This window comes from Pelobates fuscus, chromosome 4 (genome assembly GCF_036172605.1).
Source record: "Pelobates fuscus isolate aPelFus1 chromosome 4, aPelFus1.pri, whole genome shotgun sequence".
In the NCBI taxonomy this organism is placed as follows: Eukaryota; Metazoa; Chordata; class Amphibia; order Anura; family Pelobatidae; genus Pelobates; species Pelobates fuscus.
This window is the reverse complement of record NC_086320.1, coordinates 316168018-316187038: the sequence shown is the minus strand read 5'-3', so window position 1 is coordinate 316187038 and position 19021 is coordinate 316168018. Positions and strand designations below refer to the sequence as shown.

The 19021-nt window shown below is 41.6% G+C and overlaps 1 protein-coding gene across 2 annotated transcripts in view; it reads left to right on the top strand.

Annotated features, from left to right (window-relative positions):
* WIPF3 (WAS/WASL interacting protein family member 3) overlaps nt 1–19021 on the top strand; it is a 60949-nt gene that overhangs the window by 17827 nt on the left and 24101 nt on the right. For both annotated transcript variants that reach the window (XM_063452327.1, XM_063452326.1), the window contains exon 2: nt 7826–7932. In XM_063452327.1, the coding sequence (XP_063308397.1) occupies nt 7849–7932 (84 nt within the window). In that variant the 5' untranslated portion in view covers nt 7826–7848. The remainder of the gene's footprint in view (nt 1–7825; nt 7933–19021) is intronic.

Genomic DNA, 19021 nt, shown 5'->3' with positions numbered 1-19021 from the left:
CCAGTTTTGTTTCCCCAGAGAACTGTCTCTTCCACCGGATCAGGACGAGATGATTTCCACGGAAGTCGTGGAAATGTTGTCCAAGGGCGCTATAGAGGAATTGCCGTTCGCCGCCGTAGGCTTTACGAGCAATCTGTTCCTGGTGCCCAAGAAAGGGGGCGGAGTTCGCCCTGTGATAAATCTTCGCCCCCTCAACACCTTCCTACGTTACCAACACTTCCAGATGGAAGGTATACACTGCCTCAGAGACCTTCTACGCCAGTCAGACTGGCTAGCCAAACTGGATCTGAAGGACGCTTACTTCACGGTACCCATTGCTTTGGAGTTCAGAGACTACCTCCATTTCACATGGCACGGGCGTCGTTGGCGCTTCACTTGCCTGTCTTTCGGTCTCTACTCGGCTCCCTGGTGCTTCACCAAGCTCATGAAGCCTGTAGTGTCGTTCCTTCGAACCCGCGGGGTTCGCCTCATTATTTACCTGGACGACATTTTGATTTTGTCCCAATCAAAGGAGGACCTCCTCCGACATCTGGAGTGGACTACCAGCCTGCTACAGAAGCTGGGTTTTCTGATCAACTGGGACAAGTCGGTCCTAGTTCCCGCCCAGTCCATAGAGTTCCTGGGCTTCAGAGTGGATTCCGTTCCTACCGTGTTCAAAGGTGAGAGCCATCCAGCAGGAAATTCGAAGGGCTCTTCGTGTCTCAGATTTATCCGTCAGACAACTGGCGAGAATAATTGGCCTTCTCGCGGCCTCTATTCAAGCGATCTTCCCAGGCCCGCTACATTACCGGGCCCTCCAGCGGCTCAAAGGGTCACACCTTCGGTCAGGTCACTCCTACGAGTCTCGGATACGTTTGGACGCGGAGTCCAGAGACGAATTGGTGTGGTGGTTGGCACACATGGAAGCATGGAACGGGAGAGCAAATTTCGGCTCCATCCCAGACGTAGTGATCGAGTCCGATGCCAGCTTGCACGGCTGGGGTGCTCGTTGTGGCGACGTTTCCACAGGAGGCAGATGGTCCGACATGGAGAAGTCGTTACACATCAACTGCTTGGAACTCCTGGCAGGGGCGTTCGCGATCCGCAGCCTTACCCCAGGACGGGCGAATTGCTGCGTTCTCCTCAAGATGGACAACGTGTCGGCGGTCCGCTACATAAATCACCTGGGGGGTACGAAGTCCAAGATGTTGGCGATTCTGGCAAAAGATTTCTGGCAGTTCTGCCTCTACAACAATGTTTCGGTAACAGCGGAACACATTCCGGGTCTGGACAATTCGGGAGCGGATTGGAATTCCAGACACTTAAGAGACTCTGGGGATTGGCGTTTACACGCTTCGGTGTTCCAGAGCCTGGACATGCTGTGGGGAAGGTTCCAGATGGATCTGTTCGCAGTTCTACAGCTGGAGGCCGGACCCTGCAGCGGTAGCGACAGATGCCTTTCTCCAGGAATGGCCACGGGGTCATCTGTACGCTTTTCCCCCGTTCAACATGATCGCGCGCACGATCTCGAAGATGGTTCGCCACGACTGTCGTTTAGCGTTGATCACCCCTCTATGGAGATCTCGACCATGGTTCCCTCGCTTGATGGAGTTATCGATAGATTACCCTCGGCTGATACCTGTCTTCCAGGACCTCCTTCTGGATCCGGATGGGAACTCACACGAGCTGGTGTTGCAACACCAGCTACCCCTGATAGCGTGGTTCCTTTCAGGGGACCTTGGACTGTCCCAGACGTTCCGCAGGCAACTCTCCTGCTCCTCGATAACGCCTGGGCCCCAGGCACCCGTACAGCCTATCGAGTTTCATGGAGATCGTGGTCTGGTTGGTGCATGGAACGGGCAGTGGATCCCGTATCTGCCCCTCTGTGTTTGATCCTGGAATTCCTCACGTCCCTGTTTGACTCGGGCAAGGCATACCGCACGATCAATCTTTCCTGCTCGGCTATTTCGGCCGGCCACAAGGGTTTGGATGGTTTCCCTGTAAGCAGATATCCTTTTGTATGTCGTCTTCTAAAGGGTATTCGCCTTGCTCGTCCACCTCGGCCTCGTTTATCGGCCTTTTGGGATGTCAACGTGATGTTGCAGTTCCTCTCATCATGGTACCCTAACCAAGAACTGACTTTAAAACGATTGTCATCCAAGTTGGTAATGCTACTATGTTTGATCTCTTGCAAGAGGGTCTCTGACGTCAGGGCCCTGGATTGGGACGCCGTTGCATTCACCCCAGAGGGTGTTACTTTTGTATCTTTTAAGTCTCCTCATCTGCCAGTTTTCGACACCCACTCTGGCACGTTGGGTGCGTTGGCTGTTAACCTCTGCGGGTATAGACACCTCTGTATTTACGCCTCATTCTGTGCGAGGCGCAATGGCTTCGAAAGCTTCCTCAGTCGGATGCCGTCTGGAAGATATTATACGAGCGGCAGATTGGTCCCGGGAATCGACCTTCCGAGACTTCTATTTCAGACCTATTGAACACATCGCATCTCGAGTGGTGGCACAGCTTTGAACTTGCATAATATGAGCCTCCGTGTCTTTAATAAAATTCCCAAATTTTACTAGTAACATGACGTAAAGTCATGATTTTATTAAAGACACGGAGGCGAGTATTATTCCCTCCCACCCTCCCGGTGTGGATTTGGGATAAGAGATGCTTCGATACTATTCAGGTATGTTTTCAATCAGGTCTGTATTTCTATCATGTGTTTAGATCATGTATTTGTTTCATGTATTTTATCATGTTTTTGGATGATTTTGGACGCTTTTGCTAATTTCTAATTCTATATATTTTATATTTCAGAATCCAGTGTTATGTGTGGCTCCTCACGGTTATGTTTGGTAAGTCTACAGTTTTGAGTTTGGAAATTACCATATTTTTCTATTTTTTGTAGCTTGAAGTTTTCGCATTGTTTCCCGTTTCCTGTTTGGATCTAATGGAGCATCGTTCATCTTACCTGGTCTTCGGTTTCGCAAGAAAGAGGGGGATTGTGGGAGACACAGGACTTATATAGCTACTTCCTCTATTATGTGATTGGCTGCCTGTTATGCCTGTACAGTTTTTTACTTTCAATTTCGATAATATTTATATTCCTCTATCTTTGCTGCTGAGGAAATAAAGAAAGAGTTATGCATAATACTCGCCTCCGTGTCTTTAATAAAATCATGACTTTACGTCATGTTACTAGTAAAATCTGGGAATTTCAGTTTACATTAACTGTGTATAGAGACTGTAGGATACATGCAGGGAGGTGTGACTAGGGCTGCGTAAATAAAGTGATTTAACTTCCAAATGACATAAAATTGAGCAGTGAGACGGCAAGGGTCGTGATCTATACACCGTCACTCCATTAAGCTAAAGTTGTTTTGGTGATTATAGTGTCCATTTGATCTAAATTATTTAAAATGACTGGTCTTTGAATTTTGATAATTAAAGCAGAACTGTTGTATGTCAGATTTTTGCACAACCTGATGACTAACTAAAGGGTAAAGGGCCATTTTGGGCACCATTACAACTTAATCAAAATGTAGTTGTTATGGTGCCAGAAGGTACCCTTAGGGGTTATATGTCTCATACACAGTTTAACCCCAAAGTTTGTATTTGCTGTCGCAGTATCGAGCAGTGGTGCCACTGATTGGTTTAAAGTGGTCAGCTGATACTGTAAGCCAATCAGTAGCTCCCCATTTATAAAAAAAAAAGGCATGTACTTTTTTATCAACGGGTGCTACTGATTGGCAGCCTGGAACCTAGTGCCACAAGTGCCGGGGGTGCAAATAGCACCCAGCAAAAAAGTGTAAATATCTTTGTATGTGCAGCATTTCAAGCCGAAAAGCTGCATATACTGACTCCTACCACCATGACCACTACTAAAAGCAGAAGTGGTCATGGTGGTTATAGTAACACTTAAAGAAATACAACATAAGACGGTATACATTAATTTTGTGAAAATACTGTAAAAATTGTGCAAAAGAATGTTTAGATACATTGAATTCGGAAACTTAAATAAACCATTACTATAGCAGCTTCTGTGAATATTTCATAAGTGGATCTTTACTGCACTAGAATGAAAAGGGAATACGTGAAAGCATATAATTAACCTAATTACTGGGAGCAGGATAATTTATATACAACTTGCCTTGACATAACTTAAAAGTAACCTATAACTCCAGTATATTAATGATTTAACTAGTTATTAAAGGTTTAATTTTAATCCTTTGGATTATGTATAAATTGATAGACACCCACTTGTTGAATATATTGTAATTCTCACTTACATTAAGCGACTAAGGACCATTAGTGTTCCTGCTTGTGATGACAATCTGGCTTGCGCGGATCATACTCCAGCCTTGAAATGTCTTCTTGATTATTTATCATCGTCAGCAGTTTAGAGCCTTCCTATAATAATTTCACTAGCGTATTCATGTTGGAGTAAGGTCTACAGTTATGTCATGACTTAGACATTCATTGGTCACTTATGGGTTCCGCAAAATTATTTAACGGGATGAAAAGTCGAAGCAAGTCACATGTTTTTCTTTCTTTTTACTCATTCTAAACTGATGGATTGGTGACAAAACAGGGAAGGGCAAGCCCCAAGAGTCAGGGAGTCGTGGCTCTTAAAATATTAATGTTGGCATCTGCCCAGCACCAATACAGAACTTTGTAGACTCCTCTATTCCCTGGAATATAAGAAAATAATGGTATCATCAGAAATACATTTCTGTAAAGCTTTTTGAACCCCCTGCTGCAGATTATCATGGAAGCGCTTCAATATTTCATCACATTTCTCCCAGAGTCTAAGAACCACTAACTATTGGATGTGCTCATCGGGCTCATATGTTTGTATTAGATGTAAAGGAAAAATGTCATTTTAATTAAATCCAGATGAAAAGTTATATAAATATTGCCTTATCTGCCTCTTTTATCAATTGGCAGATCATGTTTTCAAACTACATGTTGTACACTGTGATGTCACAATGTGCATTTAAAATATAATAGAAAGTTGAAAATTGCAGTGACCCACAAGGTCCCCGAATATTAGTGCTGCATCAGGACATGCATGTCATGACTGTCTTAGATGGATGTTACACTCCAGGTTTCAGCATCGTTAATTCTGTCACTTTACCCTGACTAATAAGTTGAGCAAGTTGTTGGGAAGAGCAGCATGCTGTGTCCACAACCTGGCATGCAAGTAAGAGGAGAGGGATGGGATTAAAGATGGCAGCTTCAGAAAATGCGGACTACATTCTAGTGAACCTAAAGTCGTACCGCAAAATATAGGCTACAGTATCCAAGGTATAACTATGGCTGGGTTGTAGAATCTTTTCAAATCATCTATCATGGCTTAATGAAATTGAAATCTGTTTTTAGTTCAATGCAGTTCAATGTTTAATAAATAAACCCCGTTGTCTCTGTTTTTCCAACTCAAATTTAATTCTTTCCCCACAAAGCTCCAACCAAGCAAAACAAAATTCTTGAACCAAAGAAAACTAATGATCACAACTAAGATCACAACAATCATGTACAAAGCTGCCTTTTCACTAAGATTTGCCAATTTGTTTTAAGTCAGCATTACAAAACCCAAAACAAAACAAACAAAAGCCCATAGCTTTCTCTTAGTTCTCCTATGCTGGTATGTAAGTAACGGGTGAGATGATAAAGTGCAAAGCCAGTGCTGTTAAGGTATCACAAGTAGTGATGTCCCGAACAGTTCGCCGGGAACGCGCGATGTTCGGTCCGTCCCCTAATCATCATGGAGGTGGGAGGGTCTGGGAGGGAGGGTCTGCTGCTGATTGGCTGGAATGTGTCTGCTGACTGTGAGGTACAGGGTCAAAGTTTACTCAATGATGACGAATAGGGGGCGGACCGAACATCGCGCGTGTTCGCGACCGCGAACACGCTATGATCGCCGGCGAACGGTTCCCGGCGAACTGTTCGGGACATCACTAATCACAAGATTAGGGCCCCCTGCACGTCAGTCAAACTGTGCATTACGGAGATAAATGTCCACTGAAGTAAATATATTTATTGGGAATAAGGGAGTTTGTAATTCACAAACAGAGGATAGCGCACTAACACTTAGGAATCCAGGTGCTTATCAGGGTCAGGGTTGGCAAAACCCAGTTTGGTAGATAAAATAAATTAGGTCCAGGCACCCAGGATTGCTGCAGGAAGGCAGGTTTATTGTAACAAAAACTGCAATGTTTCGGCCTACACAGAGGCCTTTATTGATATGACGCAGCCTGCTCCAGTTTTGGATTACCGTATATACTCGGGTATAAGCCGAGTTTTTCAGCACATTTTGTGTGCTGAAAAACCCCAACTCGGCTTATACTCGAGTAAATTGTCTGTATTTTGGCAATTTACATTGCCATAATACAGACAATGTGGCTGTGGGGGCTGCAGAGCGTTTATTTCCCTCTCCTGCAGCTCCTGTCAGCTCCCTCCGCCTCCGCGGCGGTCCGTTCAGCACCTCTGTCAGCTCCCAGTGTAAGTCTCGCGAGACCGCGGGGTCATAGTGCGGCCGCGAGACTTACAGTGTGAGCTGGCAGAGGGAGCTGACCGGACCGGCGCGGAGGAGGAGGGAGCTGACACTTACCAGGAGAGGTAAGTAAGAGCTCTGCCAGCCCCCTCCTACACAGTGCCCATCCACTGGACCACCAGGGAGTGAGAGCCCCCCTCCCTGCCATGTATCAAGCAGGGAGGGGGGGACGAAAAAAAATTAAATAATAATAAAATAAAATAAAAAATAATACTAAAAAATAATAATTAAATAAAATAAAAAATAATAATAAAAAAATTATTAAAATAATAAAAAATAATAATAATAAAATTGCCCACCCCCCACCAAGGCTCTGCAACACACACACACACACTGCACTCATACACACACTGCACTCATACACACACACTGCACTCATACACACACTGCACTCATATACACACACACACTGCATTCATACACACACACACTGCACTCATATACACACACACTGCACTCATACACACACTGCATTCATACACACACACTGCATTCATACACACACACACTGCACTCATATACACACACACTGCACTCATATACACAAACACTGCATTCATACACACACTGCATTCATACACACACTGCACTCATATACACACGCTGCACTCATATACACACGCTGCACTCATACACACACGCTGCACTCATACACACCCTGCACTCATGAACACACTGCACTCATACACACACTTCATTCATACACACACCCTGCACTCATGCACACACTGCACTCATACACACACTGCATTCATACACACACACTGCATTCATACACACACTGCATTCATTATATACACACACTGCTCAATTAATATATATTTTTTAGGATCTAATTTTATTTAGAAATTTACCAGTAGCTGCTGCATTTCCCACCCTAGTCTTATACTCGAGTCAATACGTTTTTCCAGTTTTTTGGGGTAAAATTAGGGGTATTCATAAAAATTCACAACATACAGAATAGAAATCTATGTGGAAGCACTATTTTACTGCTGACATTATATTGGATTTCACTTTTTATCAGCTATTTTGCAACCTATTCATGTATGGGGCTGGGTATTATTATTATTGTATTATTTATATAGGTGTTATACTCTGATACTCTTTGTTGGGAGTCTCAGAACTGAAAGTATAATGTTTCACTTATTAACAAGGGAAATCTTTATGTATCGTTCCTGGTAAAATATTTTATAAATAAATAAATAAAATCTGGCATCAGGCTGGACAGATTACTGCAGTTTTCTTATGTATTAAATTAGAAATCGCTTCTCATGTCCTTCTGTTATGTTTCAGGTTTGTGAGAAGAAAGAAGAATTATGCCAGTTCCGCCTCCTCCACCTGCGCCCCCACCACCTGCATATGGGGGTCCTCCACCGCCCCCTCCACCTGCATTTTCTCAGGTATGCCCATCTCATGTTACAAGACAAAACACAAAGAGTCATTGTCACTTATATTGTGCTGAATGCTAAAGGGTATTTTTTTTACATATTGTGCACGTTGAGATCCAGATCTCCTTTTTTATATTTCCAAATATCTTTCCAGCCTTCTTTTCACAATGATTCAATCTCATCTTGTGTATTGAATTTCTAGGGAATGCCACATATTGCCACGGCTTCTATCTATATTTCTTACTAAAATGAGCACAGTAACCTTTTGTAAGGAATTATATCAAATGCCTTAGCACACCCTCCATTGATAATATCCACTGGCACATCCTAATCTTCCCAGAACACATTTTGTTAATTTTCTGTGATCTGCCCTTCGTAAAACCATGAGCATTCATTCATCATGTCCGACTGGATTTTATCAGAATGTGACCTTAGCTCAAACCTATTATCCATAAACAAAGCTCTCTGGTCTCCTTTCTTTATCATAATGAGTGTATTAGATAGCCTACTTAATGTAACCCACCCACAGTGATCTATTTTCTAGTTTTCTTGTCCTAACCTTGTGCCCACCAGCCCAATGATATCTTTAGAATGTTAACCTACAAACAATTCTCTGGTTTCCTTCTATCCTTGCTGGAGACTTTGCATAAAATTAAGTGATTTGTGAGGTCTACACAGCTTACAAAAAGACCTTAGCCTGTAGCGTTTCTGATGAGCTTGCTTCACCAATTTCTCTGGACCTGTCAAATCAGATGGAGCTGATACACGATTTTTGTTCCTGGTCAACCATCTGCCCTACCCTGTCATCCGGTGAGGGAAAGTGCACTGTGTGTAGCTATTTAACTGTGTGTACCTATTTAACTGTGTTCGAGGAGCACTTACAGTTAAAGGGACACTATAGTCACCAAAACAACTTTAGATTAATGAAGCAGTTTTTGTGTATAGACCATGCCTCTGAAGTCTCATTGCTCAATTCTCTGCAACTTAGGAGTTAAATCACTTTTGTTTCTTTTTATGCAGCCCTTGCTACACCTTCCCTGGCTGTGACTCACACAGCCTGCATGAAATCAAAATAGTTTCATTTTCACTCAGGTACAACTTAATTTAAAGTGTTTTTATCTCCTGTCCTGTAAATTAAACTTTAATTACATAGTGTAGGGTCTAGCAAGCTATTAACAGATTAATAGAACAGGAGATGCAAAATTCTATATTAAACAGAATTTGCAATAAAGGAAGTGTAAACATTAGATCTCACTTTACAGGAAGTGTTTGGGGAGGCAGTGTAAGTCACATGCAGTGAGGTTTGCCTAGGGCTGCATAAACAAGAATTGAGTAGTGGGATTGCATGGGGATCTTCTATACACCAATCTATACATCAAAACTGCTTCATTAAGCTAAAGTTGTTTTGGTGACTGTAATGTCTCTTTAATTTCAAAGCATTTTAAGCCAATGTATGAGTGCTAAAACAATACTTGGTGAATGGGCAGTCCTGAATGGCTAGCCAGCTGGGAAAAACAACGTGTTCCATGATGCGCCAACCCGTCATGCCCCCACACACCTGTTATTAGGTACCTGCTGCACGCCCAGTTAGATTACAAAACAAACCAGGGTAATGATGCAGCCTGCAATCAGGTTAATCCTATTCTATCATTCAATTCTTTCTGTCACTAGGGATCGGAATGTCATGTCCAGCATACTACAAAAGACTAAAAATTACTTGTTACTGCAAAATAGTTTGATAAAACCTAGAGAGACACCACTTTCACAGCCTCCCTGCTCCATAGCAACTACAATAATCGGTAGTGGTTATGGTTCATGGAGTGTCTCTAATTCCTCTTTATATGTGTCCTCTTAGGGTGCCTGAGGTTCTCATTCCAACAAAACCCTTACAGCATCATGTTCACTGATATAAACCATACTTCTTCTGCAGCTCTAATTCACCTATCAAATAACAATGGCATGTAACAGGTGGCTCCATTTGTTGCTGTTACAGTTGTCGTGGTGGCTAGTGACGGGAATAGATATCTCCTTGCAGATCTGCTGTTTACTGTATCACATGTAGTACAGGTGCAAAAATAGTCAATGCTTTAAATTCTCAAGCTGAGAGAATAGGCAGCTGTCTTAGCACATGTGAAACAGGTTTAATTTTTATTACAGCAAATGTAGTAACGCTTTTGCTGTTGGGTATGGAATCCTGCAGAGGAAGGTTCATCTTTCGTATACTTAATCTGCATTTTTTTTTTTACTAGAATTCACCATCCGCAAAAAAGCTTGGCCTTGTTAATGGGCTTCCTAGCATCTTTCAAAAGTTTGGCAGCCTTGACATGCCACCAGCATTATGCTATATATAGATAATGTAAAATTTTGCACTACTATATGTTAATGTTGTATTGAAAATTTGATTTTACATATGTACCACTGCATTTGCCTTTGCACATGTCTTGTGAACTGTGTTTGTTTCCTGTCTCTGAATAAAGACATTGAAAAAAACAACAACTTTCTCCAAAGATGTTGCTCACCAAGGCTATATCAAAGACAGTAGCACTGAAAGTACCACTGTTTATTCACACATATGACAACAAAGTTATGTGCAAACCTTGTGCCCCTCTGTGGAAATCATGTGGGTAGTTTGCAGTATTTCTTAAAGGGACACTGTAGGAACTGTAACCGCTTCATCTCAGTGAAGTGGTTATAGTGTCTGGAGTTTTTCGGTGCTGTTCTTCGGTTCAGTGTTAAATCATATTTGAATGGTTTAACCGTAAACAAGTCCCGAGCAGCACATCCTCTCTGTGCTGCTAGTGCCAATGAGGAAGAATACGCCTGAGCAGCCGTGGGTGTTGGTGATTGGCTGAGAATACAGCTGACTGCTTTCAGCCTAGCACAGCCACCCATTTCTAGTAGAATCGGTATGGTTAGAAGGAAGCGTTTAACCTTTGCCTTAGCCATACCTCTAGTAGAGGGCTGGGCTGTGAGTGCCCAGGGACCCTTATTAACAGTTCAACTGTTTAAAAATGGTTTATAATTGAATAAAACCAATTCAATAAGATGAAATGGTTGTAGTGCTTAGAGTCACTTTAATATAATCAGTTCTATTTTGCTACAGGTACAGGTGCTAGGTTTTATTATATTCACTATATAATGCATAAATAAATGTTTATAGATACTAAATAAATACCACGTAGTGATATCACTAATTACTCTGTTTCATAAAGTGGGAGGGGGACAGCTGAACGTGACTTTTTTCCCCATCAAACGTAACACAGAATTAAAGGACCACTATAGTGCCAGGAAAACAAACTCGTTTCCCTGGCACTATAGTGCCCTAAGGGTGCCCCCACTCTCAGGGTCCCAATTCCGCCGGGCTGAAGGGGGAGGAAGGGGGATAAACACTTACCTTTCTCCGGCGCCGGGGTCCCTCGGCGCTGGGGACTCTCCTCCCTCTTCCGACGTCATCGGCTGAATGTGCATGCGCGGCAAGAGCCGCACACGCATTCAGTCAGTCCATAGGAAAGCACTCTCAATGCTTTCCTATGGACACTGGTGTCTTCTCACTGTGAAAATCACAGTGAAAAGCGGGAAAGCGCCTCTAGCGGCTGTCAATGAGACAGCCACTAGAGGCTGGATTAACCCTAATGTAAACATAGCAGTTTCTCTGAAACTGCTATGTTTATAGAAAAAAGGGTTAATCCTAGAGGGACCTGGCACCCAGACCACTTCATTAAGCTGAAGTGGTCTTGGTGCCTATAGTGATCCTTTAACATTTCTGTATTACCAGTATCAGTGTCATTTTACTTGAAAAGCATTGGCTGGCTGAGAGGGCAGGTTAGTTATGTTTTCTGCTCCTGTAATGTATTGCACATGTTCTCTGGCACATATCTGAGAAGAAAAAGTGCACTCTTTGGGTAAGACCCTCTATGAACAAATCAATATAATTTTTTGATCTCTGGAGACATAAAATGTAGAGGAATGCATGTATAGATTTGGCCTTTTATTCTCAGTTAGTTTTGTTTTAGTTTTGTGACTTTGTTTTGTGGAACAATATATCAGGTAAAAGGCACAATTGAATGCCAGATCTAAATTTAAAACATCTTGTGACTATTTGTAAGTATGGCCACCAAATAGATTTTAAATAATTAGTGTACCAGATGCAGAAACTAATTGTTTAACATTTGACCTACATTTGTTGCTGTGACCCCTGTATTCAGCTGCCTTATTTTGTCTTATCGCTTTGTACACAGTGGGTCTCTGACTAGACCTGATAAAACCTTCAGACGATCTGCATTGTCTGCAAGGCTCTTCTTGTTTCTTTTTTTCGCCTCTTCTGATTATTTTCCCCCTCCTTCCTGTTTAATGCTTTGTATTTACATTTTTGAGTTTTTCAAGCAAACAAAATGCAAATGTTAACAGTGGTTTGCGTTCACACAACGCGCACTAATGATTTTCAGTTACTGCGTTCTGCTGATTTGCATGCTGGGAGTTTATAACTCAGCTGAAGCGTCAGTAGGGCCTCTATCAGTTTGCGTATATAAGACGTGGATTGTGCGAAAAAAAATCTTAAATCTGTGCATGTCACAAATTCTGGCTACTGCAAAACAATTTCAAATGGTATTTATTCTCTAAACTGGAACATGTGCGCAGTTGACATGGGATGTGCTGATATTAGACCTAAATTCACAAACTTTGAAAATAACGAAGATGAAGAATTTTGTGGGCATGCGCACTCTTTTCGTTTCTTCATTATTATTGTTCATTCTGCTACTTTATCTGTTATAAAAGCACAAATGCTGATTCTGTCCAGGTTCTCCTGGCAATAACCTATTCTGCTTTCCCCTGGTAGACGTAGAGCTTATCTCTGGAAACAGCAGGGGAAACGGAAGAGACATGGCCTGGCAGCATGATAATGTAAACTATAGCTGAGCAGTAATTAGAGGAAAAGGGAAACTCTAAGGTGGAAAAGGTCAATTAAAAATAATGCCATTACCTATTAAAGGCAGTGAAGCACTGTGTCTTCTTTTTACATTGTACATTGAACGTATTGCATCTATATCAGATAAAGACCAATATTATAGTCTGATGTTGATATCCGATCAATAAGGTTTTTTTGACTTTCGTCTAATATCGCCTGACAGTTACCTAATCAATCGCAATCCAATGCTCGTGATCCATTTTCAATAAACATTTTACTTTGCTTTACTCATTAATGGGTATGATAGGCTGATAGGAATGGGTTAATGACAAAAATAGAAATGTTACCCTTGCAGACTTTCTATTACAGGACAGATTGAAAGTAACAGACCGCCAAGTGTGCATTGATTATGATAATAAAACAGGAGCTTGGTTTCAGCTTGTTTTACACTGTAATGCAAACCAAAACTAAATTAATAAAGCCACACGTTCTATCCGTTCCTCTCCTTTGATGGTCAGCACTTCGAGGAGAAATAGTTTTCTTCACTACAGGTCCCATCATTCTTTTAGCCTAAGTCAGAGGGTAATAATGTCAGCCTCCACTGATAATGGAATAAAGGGCAACAGAAAAAATATGTAAATTAACAGACACTTCATTTTTAATTGGTCTCTTTGAGAAACATAACCCCCAACATTGGCATCCCGAGAAGCTGGACGTCGATGGGAGGGAGGTTGAAGGGGGCATAGTGATCCTGCTGCCCAAAGGTAGCAGGTCTGCCCAAATCAAGCATGCCAGCCTACTGAGGGCAGGGTGCAAGGATTCAATGCTCTCCACAGGGTCCCAGTGCCTGGAGTGTAGTGTGAGCGCGTCTAATGATGTGCTACACAACACTTTTTGTGGGCAGGTCGCTGGTGTCCCCAAAATCAGGATACCAGGGAACAAAGACAGGACCCTGAAATCTGCACGTTCCCATCTAAATCAGGTATGTTGGGAAGCATGGAATAGGCTTACAAGAAGAAATGATGCAGTATTAGCACACACCTTATATTACAGCTGTGTTAGATCAAGTATGTGATGATATTCTCCAATTTCTTATTTCTTTGTACTTCGGAGCATTTCTTAACCTTCCAAATGCAAACTGACGACATTTAATATTTAACAATCAACATACACATTTTAAACAAAGCTACTAGGTGAGCTACAGCAAATCATTTCATAAATGAAAGTAAATATAGTTATTTACAACATTCAAGTATGTGAAGTATTTGTACACTAAGCAAACATATTTACGTATGTTCTTTTAACGTTTAGATTCAGGGTTCTTACTTTAGATATATAAAAAAATTAAGAAAACTAATCTTTTAGCCAGTCGTGGTATTTGCTTCCCCACCCTGCTGTGAGATTATCATTCTGATGATATCGGGTGCAACCCAATGCTTTTCATAGAGAAGTATTGGGGACCTTCAGCACATGCACTGAAATCGCCATACCCCACTAAATGGATACTTCTCATAGTGAATGTCAAGACCTTAATTTGTTTAATCTGTTAAAGGAATACTTTCACGTTAGGAATACAAACCTGTATTACTAATGCTATAGTAATCACGTCCTATTTATTTTGGTTGCCCTTCCCCATTGGTGAGTAAAGGGTTAAAAAAAACTTTTTTTTTTTTTTTTTACTTACCTTAATTCCAGCGCTGAGGCTTCCTTGGCACTGGCTAGGTCTCCTTCTCTTGCAACATGGTTAAGGGGACACTGCACCCAGACCACTTCCATTAATATGAATTGGTCTGGGTACCTGTGGTGCCCTTCAGTGAGGGAGTGCATTTTGTGTGTTTTCTGACAAGTGTAAGCATTTCTGAGAAATAGCAATATTTATATTTGTTAGACTGACAGAATATTCGCACCAAAAGCATTACATTAAGATGTAGTGGTTTTGGTGCTTTGAATGTCCCTTTAATGTATGTGGTACAACTCGTATGTGATTGCGTTGCCCTTCTGTCATTTGTTTACTTTCATTATCTTACAATGATCCTTCGTTTGCTACATTTGCTGTTGTGTTGCATATCTTTCCTTTGTGATATTCTCTTGTAATATGATCTACAGGAAGGGTGTATAACCATATCTCTTACAAGAAGTCCAGCCACGGAAAATAATGTTTCATGTAAAGAAAAGGCCAATCTGTGTTATGACAGAGAAAAAAAACAACACAGTACTTAATTGAGAAAAATAAAAATCCCAAATATTCAGCTGAGCAGCAACTGCTCTAAGCCACAGGCTTAGCCACTCTGTAAAAAATTTTTTTGCATTAATGTGACTGCAAATAACAATAGTGGTTATGATGATTCAGGACTGATCATACTGAGGAAATATTCAACAACAACAAAAAAATATTCTGTTATGGGTTTTCAATGTGGAGTACAGTGATTTAAGAAAATAAAAATAAAAGATCACTGGCTGTCTATAATACTAAACCCTTAAATGAACACTATAACGTTAGAAATAAAAACCCTGTATTCCTAATGTCAGTGTGTGTTCTTCTTCCTAGTATTATTAGGTTCTCCCCCTCACCCCCCTTCTGGCACTGAAAAGGGTTAAAACGCCTTGTTCCCTGCGCCTAAGCTCCCTCAGCTCGTAGAGGAGCATTGGGCATCTAATGTGCATGCGTGGCGAGTGCCATGCATGCAATAAATGCTTTCCTATGGGCTTTCAGCTTGAATGAGTTTTGCTCGGAAGAAGAAACGAGATATGAGTATGACAGCCACTAGAGAAGGTCTTAACCCTGCTATGTAAACATAGTTTTTTTCTTTAAAACCAAACTCTTTTACATTGCAGGGTTTAGGGGACAGGGACACTACATCCATACATTGAGATGAAGTGGCCTGGGTGACTAAAGTGCTCCTTTAAAGGAACATTCCAATATTAATCATGATATATTTGTTTTTTATTGAAAACATTTTTCAAATTACGATACACATCAACCCTTGCGTTTTGTAGCACACATCAATCCTTGCGTTTTGTAGCACACATCAATCCTTGCGTTTTGTAGCACACATCAATCCTTGCATTTTGTGGTCAGTTTAATGTTATATATCGCATTCAGTGTCTATGACCACATTCATGGATACATTGTTGAAAAAGAGTAATAGATAAGTATAAATCCTGGTAAATGACTCAACTTTGCCATCAAGTGTTGCTTATGAACACATAGGGTGTAGAGCATTTTTAACGTTTGAAGATTTCCTTTACCCTCCAAATACTAGCTGCTTCACATAAGTTAAAATAATAAATGTGCTTACCTTTATCCCCAGCTCTCCATTCTGCACCCTGTTTATAGTAAAAAACAATTGGGATCTTTGACAAAAAATGTCCCCTATTCAGCAAACCTGAATTTACACTTCCACATTATTAATATCAACATGGACAGCAGTCACGGCTGTGAACGCGGGGCTATCATTGAGAATGAAGCTTAACCCACACACAATACAATTTCACAATGTGCAGTGTCATGAATCCCGATAAAGTGAGTGTGGAATAACTCAAGGCTGGAATTGTCGGGAGGAAACCGAAAATACCAGTACTATTCAATAGAAGACTGTAGATTTAACATAGAAAAAGTGTGCACTCCAGTGGCAGAGATGAATTGTCCTCTTGTAAGAATTTTTTCAAAGATTGTAACTTAGCATATTTCATCCTTGATGGAAACTTTGTCAGAGGCTCTAGTTTTGCCCACTTTATGAAGCTACAGCAATTTAGAAGGCAGGAATCCATGAGAAACTTCTCAATAGAGGATAAAATATTTGTCGCCTTATTTATTTTTGCAATATCAGAAAATTTTGATCAACTTCTTACCTATTGAAGTTCACTATTAGCTGCCTGGTATTGAAGCTATTCCTTTTATACACCAATATTTTGACAAAGTTCACCTTTTCCGTAGACAATTGATAGAGCGTTTTGGGTCTATATGGACCATTTTTACTGTTCTACCAGAACCTATGTTCCACTTTCTCTATGAATACTTGAATCACAGAAATCAGTTATGTTGCAATAGTAAAATACCTCCATACCAGATCTGCCGTGTATGACGCCAAGCAAGAACTTGACTGGACCAACAGGACCAGCTGCTAATGATTTTATGTTGCATCGGCACTAAAGAAGCCTGTAATTATATGTTTGTTCTTAAACTCATAAAACCAAGCCCTTTATAGCCTAGATATATGTGAAAGGCGTTTCTTCAAGTATAACTTATATATGCATTTGATGAATTAAGGAAATAAATTACACTAATTGCGTAACATCTTATTTTTATAAATATCAGTAGCACCTTGGTTTGTGTTCACAGCAACTATTTGCACAGCCTCTTTTTGTTCTGTTCATCTTATTTTTAGTAATACGGTACTTATGTGTTCAACAGTGCTTCAAAATGACAGTATTTGTTAGTCTCTGTGGTTTGTACTAACGGATTGTTTATCTATACTATATTATTCTATACTATGCTATATTATTATACTGCACTTTACTTGCTTGCTTATGTGGATCTGTCAAACTGTGACTCCTTGTGTATCATTAAAGGTCACTATAGTCACATAGGCAGCTTCATCTCGATGAAGTGGTCTGGGTTCCATCTTCCTGTCTCCTTAAAGGGACACTATTTGCACCCAGACCACTTCATATTATAGAAGTGGTCTGGGTGCAGTGTCCATGTCCTCTGAGCCCTACAATGTAAAACATTGCAATTTCAGAGAAACTGTCCAACATCTTCAAAATCCCCTAGGAGGGGGTGGAGCCTGACTGCCATGCAGAGAAGTCCCATCAAGCCTGAGCTCCTAGCAAACAGCTGACTTTAAAGCTTTTTTTACATTTATTTGCTCCCTGGGCTTTATACTTATCTTATGCTTTAGTGATCTCGTGGGTGCAGAGTTTCTCTAAGCACTTTTGGCTGTTGGGCAGTTCTGTGACCTAGGTGGTGGCGTGCCGACTGCGAGGAGGCTGATCTTTCCCTCGTGAAACTTCCTTGAAACTTCAGTAGAACTCCTACTATCCCCTCCCCCCCGCTGCAGTATACTCACTAAATATATATTGACCTGGTGAATGCCTCAATGAGCAACATACAGGGCACCATCAGAGTAAGCATAACGATACTCTACCTCCACCTCTGAGTGTCTCACGTTCAGTGGGTGATTATGCCCATGAGACAGCACTCATTGAAACTTCTCCAGATCTTGGCAATGTTGGCAACTACTTCTCCAGCTAAAATGGAGAGTCCGCCTCCCATACCATTTTTTCCCTCAGGTCGGGAGACCATGAGTTTGGATCAATCTGGCAGTCAGCAACTTCTCGGTGCTGTTGTGGTCCTCACGGCACATGGGTCTCAGTCGACATATACCTACCACCCGGCATCTGTCACCACTTGGGCCTTCAGCCTCCAGCTTTCCTGTTGCCTAATAATGTACTTGTGCCTGGAGGGAATTTGATGATCAGAGCCTTGTGACCCTATAGCATTAGAAATATAGTTTTGGTTTCCTTTAACCCTGCAGTGTAAAACATACTGGCAGCCATTAGAGGTGCATCCGCAGCACAGACTAATAAAAACACAATCCGGTGATGCGGAAGCCCCATAGGTAAGCATTGATTCAATGCTTGAATGTGCGCGTGGTGCTTGCCACACATACGCATTAGGTCCCCAATGCTCCTCTCAATTGCTGTGGGAAGACGCCTTACATATATCATTTACAACCCAGGACTGGGATAAAATGGCGACATTTACGCACCTTAGCTCTTGATGTACAAAATACCATGAAATTAATTATACGATACTTACCCATTGGTATGACATGCAGCAGAAAATACAGAGGTGTCGAAAATTTGTTGGCGGTGCGAGGCAGGTGTGGGGTCTGTCCTTCACATTTTCAGGGAGTGTCCCCGCATTGCACCTTACCGGAAGAAGGTCCATGAGGCGCTCCTAAAGGTGGCTGACGAGTGGGTGGCTTTTTACCCAGCTGACATTCTGTTTAACAGGTCCGCAATACCAGGGTCGAAGTATAAGAAAACAGTCTCTCGGCATTTACTCACGGCAGTCGTTGTTTCCGGCACTTTGGACTTGCTCCATAGAGTTGAGGAAATTCGACAAGTCAAGGAGGGGGGTTGGAGCATGAGCTCTACTCTCCTGCCCCTTTCCCCTCAATCCCCCCTCTT